The sequence below is a fragment of the Triturus cristatus genome, chromosome 5_1, assembly GCF_964204655.1.
Source record: "Triturus cristatus chromosome 5_1, aTriCri1.1, whole genome shotgun sequence".
Lineage (NCBI taxonomy): Eukaryota > Metazoa > Chordata > Amphibia > Caudata > Salamandridae > Triturus > Triturus cristatus.
In genome coordinates this window covers 995,044,608-995,057,681 of record NC_140587.1, presented here as the reverse complement: position 1 = coordinate 995,057,681, position 13,074 = coordinate 995,044,608, and the positions used below count along the sequence as shown (strand labels likewise).

General features: G+C 43.4%; 1 protein-coding gene across 1 annotated transcript in view; it reads left to right on the top strand.

The window, feature by feature from the left end:
- ADCY2 (adenylate cyclase 2) overlaps positions 1 to 13,074 on the top strand; it is a 3,557,286-nt gene that overhangs the window by 2,073,032 nt on the left and 1,471,180 nt on the right. The window contains exon 5 of the mRNA XM_085606100.1: positions 5,911 to 6,059. Within this exon, the coding sequence (XP_085462226.1) occupies positions 5,911 to 6,059 (149 nt within the window). The remainder of the gene's footprint in view (positions 1 to 5,910; positions 6,060 to 13,074) is intronic.

The window sequence follows — 13,074 nt, the reverse complement described above, 5'->3', positions numbered from 1 at the left end:
CACCAGTTTTTAACTCTATGTGGTAAAGTGCTCTGTGTGTAACATCAAAAAAAGTTGTATCTACACTTCTTTCTCCTGCACTCAAAAAAAGTTTCAATTTTTCCAGGTCTTGATGCCCTTCCCCTGCCAAATTTTCCTCCCTTTTCTCGAGGTTTCTGAGTCACTTACCTTATTCCGGTGCCCTTTATCTGCACCCCCTTGTATCTACACTTCTTTCTCCTGCACTCAAAAAAAGTTGCAATTTTTCCAGGTCCAGCCTTCGAAAAAAAAAAGGGTTATTATTACAGAAATCATCTTTAGTAATGGTGCTACATCCAAGTGTAATGAACTCTGGTGAATTTTCTGTCCCTTTAGATTAATGACCTCCTCGTCACTGCCCTCTTGTATCCGCCCCATGGCCCTTGTCTGCCTCTACTCATCTCTTCCCAGCTAGCTCCTCCTTTTGCTTTTCTCCTCCCATGTCTTTCCTTTATTCCCCAACATTTCCTCGCATGGTCTCACCCATCTCTGTCCGTTTCATTTCCTTTCCCACCACAAGGTGCCCACTCGTCAGCTCCTTTCTTGATGCCCTTCCCCTGCCCCATTTTCCTCCCTTTTCTCGAGGTTTCTGAGTCACTAACCTTATTCCGGTGCCCTTTATCTGCACCCCCTTGTATCTACACTTCTTTCTCCTGCACTCCCCGTCTACCCCATGCTCCACCGCCGCCTTATCTTTTTCCCCAGCTCTGTCTCTCTCTGTGCCTCCTGCCATTTCTCCCCCCTATCGTTCCCTCCTTCTTCTTCATAAGTATTACCTTCCTACTCCCCTCCTTCTCCCAAAGAGCTCTTGCTCCTTCCTCCTCTTGTGAGTGCAAGCAATTGTCCCTATCTTTAGTAGAAATGCACCCTTCAGATAGCCGTCATTGCCTCGAGGCCCAAACAATGGCAGAGTGACGCTATAAAAGCAACGTATTATAGCTTCTTATTTAGCTTCCCGATATCTGCACATTTCTCATTTTTCCCCAAATAATCCCACCTCGTCTCTTCCTCCCATTATCTCCTTTATTTTACCCGTGCCCAGTCTCCCTCTCCATTTTTCTCGCCCCATACTCCCTCTTCTCTAAGTGTCTAAAAATCTCTCTCCTTTTTCTTAAACACCCACCTCTCTGGAAACGTATCTAGTTTAAAGATCTTTCAGAGTCGCCAGTGGAAAAACAACAGGCAAAGATCCGCAAATAGTGCAAAATATATTCCAAGCAATATCTGAAGTTGCCAGTGCGGTGGGACAAAGAAAATCGTATCCATCCAATCAGCACAGTGGCATTTTAGGGGTAGAATTCCGTGGACACAGCTCAGAAATCAAGGGCCGACTGACGGAATATTGGATTACAGGCCAAGGGAGATGGGATGTGATACTGCACTTCTCTGAACCCTCCTGGTAACAGCGTACTGCAGTGCTGACATTCCAGTTTTTAGCACCTTCTCTTAACGGCCAAAAATTCTGTTGGTCTCTTCTCTGTCCACCCAATTTGTATCCACCATTTAGACAACTGATCCATCAGCTAAAGTTTGCTCATGATTTGGGTAACTACCACAGTACAGCGAGTTTGCAAAAGTGTAAAAACAGCAAAAACAATAGTAAATAAACAGGTTAAGTACCAGAATAGGCCGTTGTATAAACAAATCTCTACTTCTATGCACTTGCCTTCTAACCTGCAAGTATCCCATTTCAGTCGCGGCTCGCAGTACTCGCGGGGGTGGGGGGGGGGCCGAGGGAGAAAATTAAAAAAACTAAAACTTACCTGACCGCCTCTGCTCCTGGTCCGCGTTGGAAATGGCGCCTCTTGGAATAGGACTGGAGTGACAACCCCTCAGCCAATCCTGGCGCTGCTGCAGCACCAGGATTGGCTTAGGGCACGGTTGCTCTTTGCCCGCCGCCTGCCCATTAGGAGACCGAGGGGCTCCTAATGGGCATGCGCAAGCCAGTGGAAACGCAAGTGCGCATGACTTGGCACGGGTGAAAAATTCGCTCACCTTCCCCACTCATGCACACTTGTGCTGCTGCCTGTCCCTGGCTGGTCTGACAATGCATGTCAGTCAACATGACGCCGGACTGCCCACCCCCTTCAGACTCTGAAGGGGGTGGGCAGTCCGACGTCATGCTGACTGACATGATTGTCAGTTCTCCCTCGGCGATCTGAACTTAAGTAAACTAAGTTCAGAGACGCCGAGGGAGCTGTGAGCGCGGGCGGGGTGGCAACGCCCCAACGCCCCCAATGGACGCACCGCCACTGAATTTGACCTGGCTAAAGAATGCTCTTAGCAGGCCTAAACCTTCCTTTATAATACATATTAGTCACCCCCGGGGTATGCCTAAACACCCCATAGGGTAGGGTGCAATGTATTTAAAAAGTTGGACATGTACTTTTAGGTTTTACATAACCTGTTAGTAAAAATATTATAAATTCGTTTTTCACTACTGCAAGGCCTGCCTCTCACATATGATAACATTGGGTTACCTTATTACATTTAATGATTGAAAAGGTTTGCTTGGGTACAAGTAGAAATGTCATATTTTCTGTCTAAGGAATTGTAGTTTAAAACCCTCTTTAATGGTAAAGTCAGATTTTAAGTCACAATTAGGAAAACTGCACTTTTACAATGTTCAGATTTTCTTATCCTAACCAATTGATACCTGCTGCATGTATCTTGAGTCACTTGACTAGATGTAGTTGACAGTTGGCCTTTGTGTATTGCTCACAGACAGCATCACAAACAGGTGCTGGGTGTTGGCAGGATGGGTCATCCTGACCTGATGTACGAGGCAGAGCTGTCACCTACCACACTTCAACTTCAAAGAAGCTTCCTCAGCACACACAACAAGAACTTCACACTAGCCTTTTCAGTTCAGTTCAAAAAGTAAGTTCATTTAGACCGTTGGTCTTTAAACCACATAAAATACAATAAAACACATTTTGTTTAAAATTCTAAAAAAGAGCCATCAAAAAAGAAATTATTACAAGTTCATTATCTCCTTACATCATAAAAAACTAATTTTCCTAACATCAACCTTAATTTTGTTACAACAATTCCATACACAATGTATGAACACGATCTAATAGAATATGTGATGTTACACCGCGAGCAAATACCACGCGGTAGGTAACAACGTGGTCGTTACATCATCCGCGTTGTTACCACGCATGGTATTACATCGCAAGTCGTTTCAACGACTTGCACTAGATGGCGCACTGGATTTAGGAATATTATAAATTACTATTCCTACTCCAGTTAGTGCAACAGCAGGGAAGGTGTTGGATTTAAAATCCAACACATTCCCTGCTGTTGCGCGCCATCTTTCGCAAGTCATTGAAACGACTTGCAATGTAATGCCATGCGTGGTAACAACGCGAACGATGTAACGTCCGCGTTGTTATCTACCCGCGTGGTATTACCAGCGTTGTAAACGTTGTCTCCCAATCTAATAACACATATGTGATCCAAGCATTTTAAATTTCTGTTTTAAAACAATTAAGATTACCCAGTTTAAAATCTCTGTTTATCAATACACGGTCCACTCCTCCATTTCCTATTCCATAAATAACCTTTTAACAGCCTGGTTAAACTTTGCCACTGCAATTGCAATATCAAGATACTGTATATCCATCAGGAGCTCTACTGCTTGCGTCCGTGACCTAATACCATACTTTAAAAGAAGTAGGCGTAGGAACAGTTTTTTCTGGGCTAACAATTTTTGGCAATCCATTAAGATGTGTAAACAATTGCATTTCTTGCCGATCGCACATGTACATCTACCATCAGGATCCATCAGAAATCTTTTTATTTTATCATTTGATCGAGCGGCATTAATACCTACTCTCACCCTTAGTAATTCCATTTTGACCCATTGATTTGGTAGGGTGTCTATGTAAGGATACCAATTTTTTTGCCTCCAGCTACTTATAAATTGCACAGACTCTTTTTGACTCAGGTACTCCATATCAATTTGTCTAGACTTTTTGGTTATTCAATGTACAAGGACAGGGGATCGATTTTCACCTTCAGATTATCACAGATGGAGTAGCCTTTTGTAAATCCAGACATTCTGGGACCAGGGCAAGGAAGAAGGAAATTCCAGAACTAGATGTGGGGGAAGTCTAGAAGTTTCTACAACTTCAAAGCTTTTGCCAGGTATAAATATTGGACCCGCAGACTAACGTTTTAGTACACTCCTGCACCTGTGGATACTACAGAAGAAGGACTGACCTACTGCCAGAGCACAACTCTGCTGCTTGAGGCCAGCTCTGCTCTCTCAAAAGGAAGACTAGACCTGCAGAGTGACTGCAACGGTCAGGTTGTTGACCTCCTGCTTTGAGCTACAGGGACACAACAAGCTCCCTGAAACTGTCTAGCTGACCTGCTGCACTGGACCTGCAACTGAACCTACCTGAGGCCTACAGGGATTGCTGGAGTGAGTTCCCGATCCCCAAGAGGTGCCTCCCCACATCCTGGACCCTTACCTGGTATCAGTTATGTGCCTCGTGAAGAAAAGGCGAAATTCTTAAGTTTTGGTCTCTCTGCGACCATGAACGGGCCCTCTCATGGTGAGATATCGCTGATTGAGAGGACTCCTAACATGAAGCGCAGATGGACCGGACTCTTAGTGCTACAGCGACCACAGGCGATAACTGGCAATGCGATCTGCACTTCGCACTATAGCACGACAGCCTGTGATGACCACCAATGCGAAGCTCCAGCAATGACCATCTGTGATTTCCGACGGGACATTCATGCTACAGCGATGACCATCCGGAATGCTCTGTCTGCTCTTTGCACTACAGTGATGACCATACATGACACTCTTCCTGCTCCTCGCATCTTTCTCCATCACAAACTGAAGTCTTTGCACTAGACTTTGAGTGGGCAATTTGGAAAGGGCCTGTGCAGTCATGGCGGGACCTTCGCAATGGGTAATTGCAGTATAGAGGTCACGACACAGCTGCAAGGCCTCAACCACGAGTGCAGAGGCCCTTTGTGAATTGGGCCTTTAGAAGGCAACTTTTTCAGCAGGACTAACTTGGTCCCTGCATCTGACCCGGGCTCGATCATGGTTTGCTTGAACTTCTAACTTTTCCCAAGTCTAGCATGACCAGATGGCCACGAGTGGTGCTTTGTGCTTTTAGGCGCTATACTTACCTAAATCATTGAAATTGTATATCTCCAGTTCTTCTGCTTTGATTTTTGTCATTTGGGTGTCCAATTATGTATTAAATATTATTTTTCCAAATAAGTGCGAGATTTTCCTTATGTTGTGTTTACTGATTACCGTTTAAGTGCTGCATAAATACTTTACACATTGCCTCCAAGTTAAGTCTGAATCCCTTTGTGCCAAGCTACCAGACGGTTAAGCACAGGTTAATTGAGTGACTGTTTGTAGAGCACTCTGACAAGGATTGTGGCTGTTGCCTGAGAAGGGCTCATACCCTCAACTAACAACCCCATTTTTTACAGCGAGCATCAGCAGTTCAACTGCTTACTTCTCGTCAGTCACCATTTATGTGATGCTAGGAGGGAATGACCAACGTCACCAGTGAATTATTACCTGCCAGCGAATGTTCTGTCCTAGAAGGGCAGGGCATTCCATGGGAGTAAATCATCACATGTGGTTGGCCGGGCTCCCAAACTTCACCATGAGTGTGAATTTCACCCTCCATGCAAAGACAGATTTCTAACCACCTTTTACCCAGATCCAAATCATAAAAACACAATAGAAATACATTTTGAATAGTTTATTGAATACTTAAAACGTTTTAACTGTCAACAAAATAATTATACACAGATTGTCTGTTTTTGAAAGCAAAATAAATAAATGTAGTTGCTGTATTTGTGAAAAACTAAAGGTGCTAACTTTAGTTTCCTCCTCCCACACAGGAGCGTCTGCTGCTTTCCCTCCTTCCAGCCCACATTGCAATGGAAATGAAGGCCGAGATCATTCAGAGATTGCAAGGACCAAGAGCTGGACAACTTGAAAATACAAACAATTTCCACAACTTGTATGTCAGGAGGCACACGCATGTCAGGTACTGGCCCAAAAGATAGAAATGCTAACATTTACTACTTTCTAAAGACAACACAGTGTATTCCTATGTTCTTAAGTGCAGATTATGTTTCATGATGAACACAGTTGTATGCATCATTGAAATAATTATTTAATTAAATACGTGTGTTTGGCAACATAAATTCCATCGGCATAGGAGATACAAAAATGTCCTCCTTATGTTTTTGTGACCCTGCTTCATGGCTCTACACCCCATCAAGAATGTGTCCACTATGAAATCCCTAATGAAGACCTTCATAATAAATTGCTATTCCCACAGAAGGTTGAAACGTGTTGGCATAATTCAGTGCGTCTGAGGGACCAACCCTACAAAAGCCAATAGAAGCCAGAGGACTGGAATCATGATAATTGAAGACTCCAAAATGAACAATCAAGGGTCGAACAGTGTGCCCCAACCACACAGGGTCACTTGTTGTATTCACAGCAAACATAAGGAGGAAATGTTTGTATCTCCTATGCTGATGGAATTTATGTTGAACACTTACTTTTTCTTATATGGATACATGTTGGCAATGTAAATATCAGTTTTGTGATTGGCTGTTAATTGTTTGTTATAATGTTTTAAGCTTTCATGTGAATGCACCAGAGTCAATACGTAATCAAATAAGTCTTTAGTGCATTTGCTATATGTCCACAAAAAGGATTGTTCTTTGCGTATTCATAACATTTGTGTCTCTACTGTGTCTAATTCCTTATGTTTTTAAATTAATGTATCTAGTACGCTTTTAAGGTTATGTAAAGGTGTGGCTCGGAGTAAGCATGCAGCCCCTGTAACTCTTGAAAAAATTATGGTGTAGGGGGTTTCTTTTTGTATTTATAGAACAAAATGAGTGGCAGCTGGTGACATGCCAAAGTTCACCAGCGTTGACAAGCTCATACTTCCAAAGAAGATATGGTTTAATGAGAAGCTGTTCTCATTTCCCCTACTGTGGCATCTGGCTGTAGCGATTCCCCCCGATAGGCCGGGTGCATCTCGTGGGACTGTGGAGACCACGGGCACTGGGCAGAAGCAGTTTGCCCTGGGACCGAGCGGGTGCCATAGCGGACTGGGTGTACTCCATTACACACATTTGGACTAATGTGAATCAAAGCAGGAGCTCAGAGAAAGCACTGCGAGTCCAGAAGCAGGAACACTTTGATGGTTTAGAGCGGTTTAGAGCGCAAGGTGACTGATAAATGTTGAGTCCCTGTTCCAGTTTTGCACATTTCTCCTCACCCCAGTTCATGAGTACTGATGTTGAAGTCTGTGCACTGCTCTTTCACATCCCTCAGGATTAACTCAGGTTAACACTGGTGTAGAGTGCACTGCTGGGGCAGAGAGAAGCACCTGTTTGCACGAGGCTGGCTGTATTTTTACAGATTGCAGTGGCAAGTACTGGATTTCCTTTGGACTCTTTTGTCTGTGCTCCTTATCCCAGACCCAGTGTTGTTCAAAACCATCAATTTTTCCCTTTGTTATCGTGGGACGCACTGTTTTGTGGCTGTGGCGGCTTGGGACTCCTGATTCCAGCATTCCTTGCTCTCCCAGGAGGGAATAGCAAGTCGGCAGTTTGGCGCTCAAAAGCGCTTGAAGTCTCCCGCAGCACGAAGCCCGGGCCAAGGGCGGGCCCATCCTTGCCCATCATTGCCAGGAATAGGCAGGGCTGGGCCACCTCTCTTTCTTTTGACTTCTAGGCCGCATTGTTGAACATTGAACTCCCTCCATGGAAACCTGTCAGGACCCAAATTAAGTGAGTCTTTGACTGTGAGGTTAATGAAAAAGTTCTGAGGGGTGTGGGTTATTACATGGACTGTTAAGTGAACCAACTTGACTGTTTTGACTGTTTTGTTCTTTGAACTCTTGGCAGCCATGGACTACTAATTGATCATCTACCGTCATTGGCAGCTATGACAGCTATGACTCCGTGATTACTGGATTACTGTCTCATTCCATCTTTTTGCAATTATCAGAAAAAGTTTGTAACAAATTAGTCTGTTCTCTCCTAGGGAAGGCATGTCTAAGAGGAAGCAACCCATGAAAGGCTCCAGTGGGGGGCCAGCGGTGACTACTCTAGACTCTTTTTTGACCAGGGCTGCAAATGTTTTATCCAATGAAATTGCCTTTACTGAGCGGGGACTTTCGCTGGAACTGATCATCCTGCCCTCAAGCCCGATACGATCAAACACCTCAGCCCATACTGTGCAAAGTGAGCCCGTGCCATCCCCATTGGTTGACACCCATTTAATTGACGAGGTTGATGGCAACCAAGATGAGCGCCCCTCCTTATTTGAGCCACCAGTAAAAAAGAAAGGAGGTGGAGGCAGGAAAATAGCTCTCCAGCAGAAAAAGCAAACTGTGTTATCTATTGAATATCAAATTAATGTGGGACTGTGACAAATTGTTAATAGCCTCTCTGTAAAAGTTGAAGAAATTATAAAATCGCTCCTTAGCCCTATTCTTGTCAGGCTGGATAAACTAGAATTACTACTTCTTCAGGCAAACAAATGTCTTACTGCTAGTACCCCGGTCTGCACAGGTTTAGCACCTAGTGGACAGACTTGTCTGTTAGTGGCTAAGGAAAATGACTGCAATAGTCACTCACAAAATATGGGGTTGTTAACTAACAATAGTAACCCAAGGGTACACAAGGTGTCAAACCAGTTATCAAGAGATAGTATGCAGAACTCAGGTTGTATAGGCCTACAAGGAATGACCGGTCTTCCCGAAAATGACATAGCCCAATGAATTGCCTCAGACCCAGCCCTAGCCCTGCGTAATCCTCTTGGGGCTGTGCCTGAGGAGACTGGACTGATGCATGCAAATGAGACCAGTGGCTCGAGACACCTTACACCCAATAGCCCGGTGAGTCCAAGATCTGAAGTTTTACACCTGCCTCCTGAGTCAGCCCTGCTTGTGACTCCCCTAGTAGGAGTTCCACTCCTACAGGAGAACACTAAAGAGTCAACAATGGACTTAATACACAAGGTAACACACTGGCTTGGCAAAACACAATCACACGGTTTATCTTTTGTCCCCCACATCATTATGGCCAGAAGAGTTGGTTAGGTAGGGAAAATCACAATGAAAGATAGGAGTGGGGATTGCATTGTGGTTAATGTAACCCACCCTGCACACGTAAGAGCCATGTTACAAGGCCAGATGAGAACTGTGACGTCTACGGGAATACAGATTTTCCCACTTTCCTTTTTTTATCCAGAAGGGCCACTACACCCCCGGTTGGAGGGAAACATTAATTCAGCCCCAAGGGAGGGCATCACAAACACAAGTAGTGAGCTCTGCTAGGAACACATTAATTCCCCTCACAAATAGATTTGCACCATTAAGGGATTTGGATAGTGTGGATTGAAAGTCAATCCCTACAGTGATAACGGCTAGTATAAGTCCTCCAGTAAGAGCACAATCGATTAGTATGTCCCAACCACCTTGTAACAAAGTGATAGATCCTTTGGTGTGCACCTTTATGACATGGAACATTGCAGGCCTAAAGGCAAAAAAAGATGATGGCCAATGGTTAGTGATAATAAAGGCGTGCCACATCATTGCACTCCAAAAAACCTGGGATACTTCTGACTCCTTTGTAATGGATGGTTTTGCCTTTTTTAAATTTACATCCCCTTCAACTGTAGGAAGAGCAAAGGGTGGCTTTCTTACCCTAATTTCGCTTAAACTGGCTTGCACCATCAAGGGTCTTCCAAACCCCTCTCCACACCTTTTAGCATTAGAACGGACTTTTTCAAGTGGTGCAACTCTGGTAATTGTAAATTTTTACAACTCTTTTTGTAGGGACTACGAGAGTGAACATCTAACTGCTCTTGAAATCTTTTTAGAGGAACTTTTTCAGGAGAGATATACTCCCTACAAAATAGTTATAATGGGGGATTTTAATATACATCGATGTAAATCAAATTGTCTGTTAGATGGGGAGACATATGAAGTTTTACCACCTGTGGCCCATTTTGAACACTCCATCCAAGGTACCCGGTTAGATAGCTTATTAGCTAACAATAATTTACACTGTCTAGAGTCTGAGGTGGAAGTAGAGGTGATACCATCTTTCTTTGGAAGAGGATGCAGTTCCACTATAGATTATGTTGTAATTTCAGCCCCTCTATATCAACATATGCGGGAAGTTAGGGCGGTCCAAACTGCTTTTAGGGACCATAATCCCATTATTGCGGAAACTAAAGGTCTTTTGGTCTTTCAGGGTACGAAGCCAAAAACCTTCGCAAATGGGGATTTTCAGCCTACGGCCCAGGATCGAAAAATAAGATGGGAGAAAATTGTCCCCGAGCTCTTTTTAGCTGAGTTATATACTGAGGGCACAGAGCAAATTGAATGTTGCCTAAATGTACATAGCGAGCCCACAGAAGTACTAGAGGCTTATGACACATTAACTTAGCTAATTGGCAAAAAGTTAACTGGTAAAAATATCAAGGCCGGTACTAAGGAGGTCAAGGGGTTTAATGCTGATTGCTCCAAAGCCCACAAAGCCCTTATGGTTGCATTAAAAAGTGTACCTAGAGATCATGACCTGATTAAAACTCGAAGAAAAGCATATGATTCAGCCTTAATACAAGGGAGGCCGCTTTAAGGGAGCAGGCATGGGACGATCTAACACAGGCGAGTACTCAAGCCGACAGTGCAAAATTTTGGAACGTAGTAAACAGCTCCTTTTTTAAAGATAATATCACGACAAGAGTAGAGTGCGTAATTCCAGCCGACCGGTGGGTTAGCCACTTTGATCGGATATATGCCGAAGTTGTCACTGAATAAATAGGCCCTTCCTGGGTACCGAGTGCTTTACCACTCGATTTAGTGCTTGATGTAAAAGAGGTTCAGAAAACAATTGAGGGTATGTCTGCCCGAAAAGCCCCTGGTCCCGATGGGATACCTGTGGACCTCTATAAGTCAGACCTGGGTATATGGGTGAAACATTTAACCGGAGTGTACAATGCAGCCATAAGGGTAGGTCAACCTCACTCATGGTCAACGGCGGTGATTTTGCCAATTTTCAAATAAGGTGCTAGGGAAGACCCGGGCTGTTATCGTCCAATTTCTTGGTTGGACTCTGCAGCAAAAATAATGGGCAAAGTAATTTTAGATCGCCTAACCACCTGGTTGGAAGAAAAGAAAGTGCTGTCAGAATTACAATTTGGTTTTCGCAAGGGCAGGGGTACAGTGGAACAATGTATGAACCTACTCATGATCACCAGTAAATATACCCTAGCTAAAAAAGGACGTATGTCTTTGGCTTTTATGGATTTACGGTCCACTTTTGACTGGGTATATAGGTCTAAGGTATGGCATTTGTTGGTAGAAATAGGGATGGAATTTAGTAAGTTTCTTGCACTAGTCCCATCTTAATTTGACCGCCTCTGTAAGGTATAATGCGGATGCTCCCTATCTAATGCCTGGAAGGTAAAAAGAGGAGAGAGGCAGGGGTGCATTCTTGCCCCAGTTTTATTTACACTTTATATAAATAGGTTGGGGGCAGTGCTGTCAAACTCGTGTCTAGACATCCCAGAGTAGGTTCTAAATCAATCGCAGCACTTTTATACGCGGCTGACGCCCTTTTAATTGCCAGGACCCCGATTGCTTTGAAATCTTTAGTTAACACTTTTATTAATTTTATGGTAGCTCTTGACCTTGCGGTCAATTTGACTAAATCTCATATAATGTCAATTGGTTACCAAAAAAGAGGGAATAAATCCCTTCCTTGTAAAGGAGGAGTGCTAACCAATGTGCCAACATATCCATATTTGGGTGTGTTATTTGATGAAAAGGGCACCTGGGTAGCACAGCGTGCTCTGAAGAAAAACACCTTGGCAAGAGCAGCTGGAGCCTCACTGGACTTCGGTAGAAGATTAGGGAGCAAACCCATACAACCACTGCTGAAACTATACAATGAGAAATGCGTCGCTATGACAATGTATGGTAGGGTGGTTCGGGGTTACAAGGATTGTAATGAACTTCAAGGAGTAGAAAATAAACATTTACGTAAACTCCTAGCTGCTCCCTCTAGCATTCCAGCTTTTATTATACATGAGGAACTAAGGCAGGGCTACTTGACAGATAATATCGCTGCAGCACCCCTGATATGGTGGCTAAAAAGTTGGTCCAGAGAAAAGCCAAATCTAAACCAGACTATTTTAGAGGACTGCATGAGATTAGATTGAGCTGCAGAAATTCCTTGGTTAAACTATATCTCATGGCAGCTTTCAGCTCTTGGACAACCAGAGCTATTTAATCAACCTAGAAAGCTGCATCCCGAAGCTGTGAAAACTTTAAAAACGCAATTCCTAATGTGGAAACAGTTGGATAGAGAAGCAAATTAACTTACGAAACCTATTTGTAGATATTTTATGTTTATAAGTCCTGTAATTTTAACTCAACCCGTTTGGTCTTTTGTTAACAATCTGCATCATCGCTTCCTTTTATCTAGATTTAGGATTTAATTGTATACACTGGCTCCTAACAGTACCCAAAGGTTTTTCAAACTTAGGCTCCTTGCAGCCATGTGCATGTGATAATTTTTCTGACCAAGACTTAATGCACTTTATGTTCTTTTGTGGTTTTTATACTGAGCTGCGAGCTAAATACATCCTACCACTTTTAAGAGATTGCTATTTTGCACAAGTAAGGCCAGCATTGATCTACCTCAAAATGCTTTCTTCCCCACTTGTATTTTATGGGGTCATACGTTTTTATCAGGGGCAATTCGTTAGAGAAATAATCTGGTGTGTTAACAATAATGACCCGGGTCATTAGAATATGTCTCTTTTATTGCGAATAGATATTAACCGAGTGTAGTTTTAATTCTAAATGTATGTGTTTTATGTAAAAAGTACTTTTATGGCCAGAAAGTGGCCGAATTAAGTTTTAATTGACTTGACTTGACTTGAGAAGCTGTTCTACCATTCATGACAGAAGTAAAAAGCCCTCCGGTACCCCTAGTGAGACGCCATCTACAGATGCT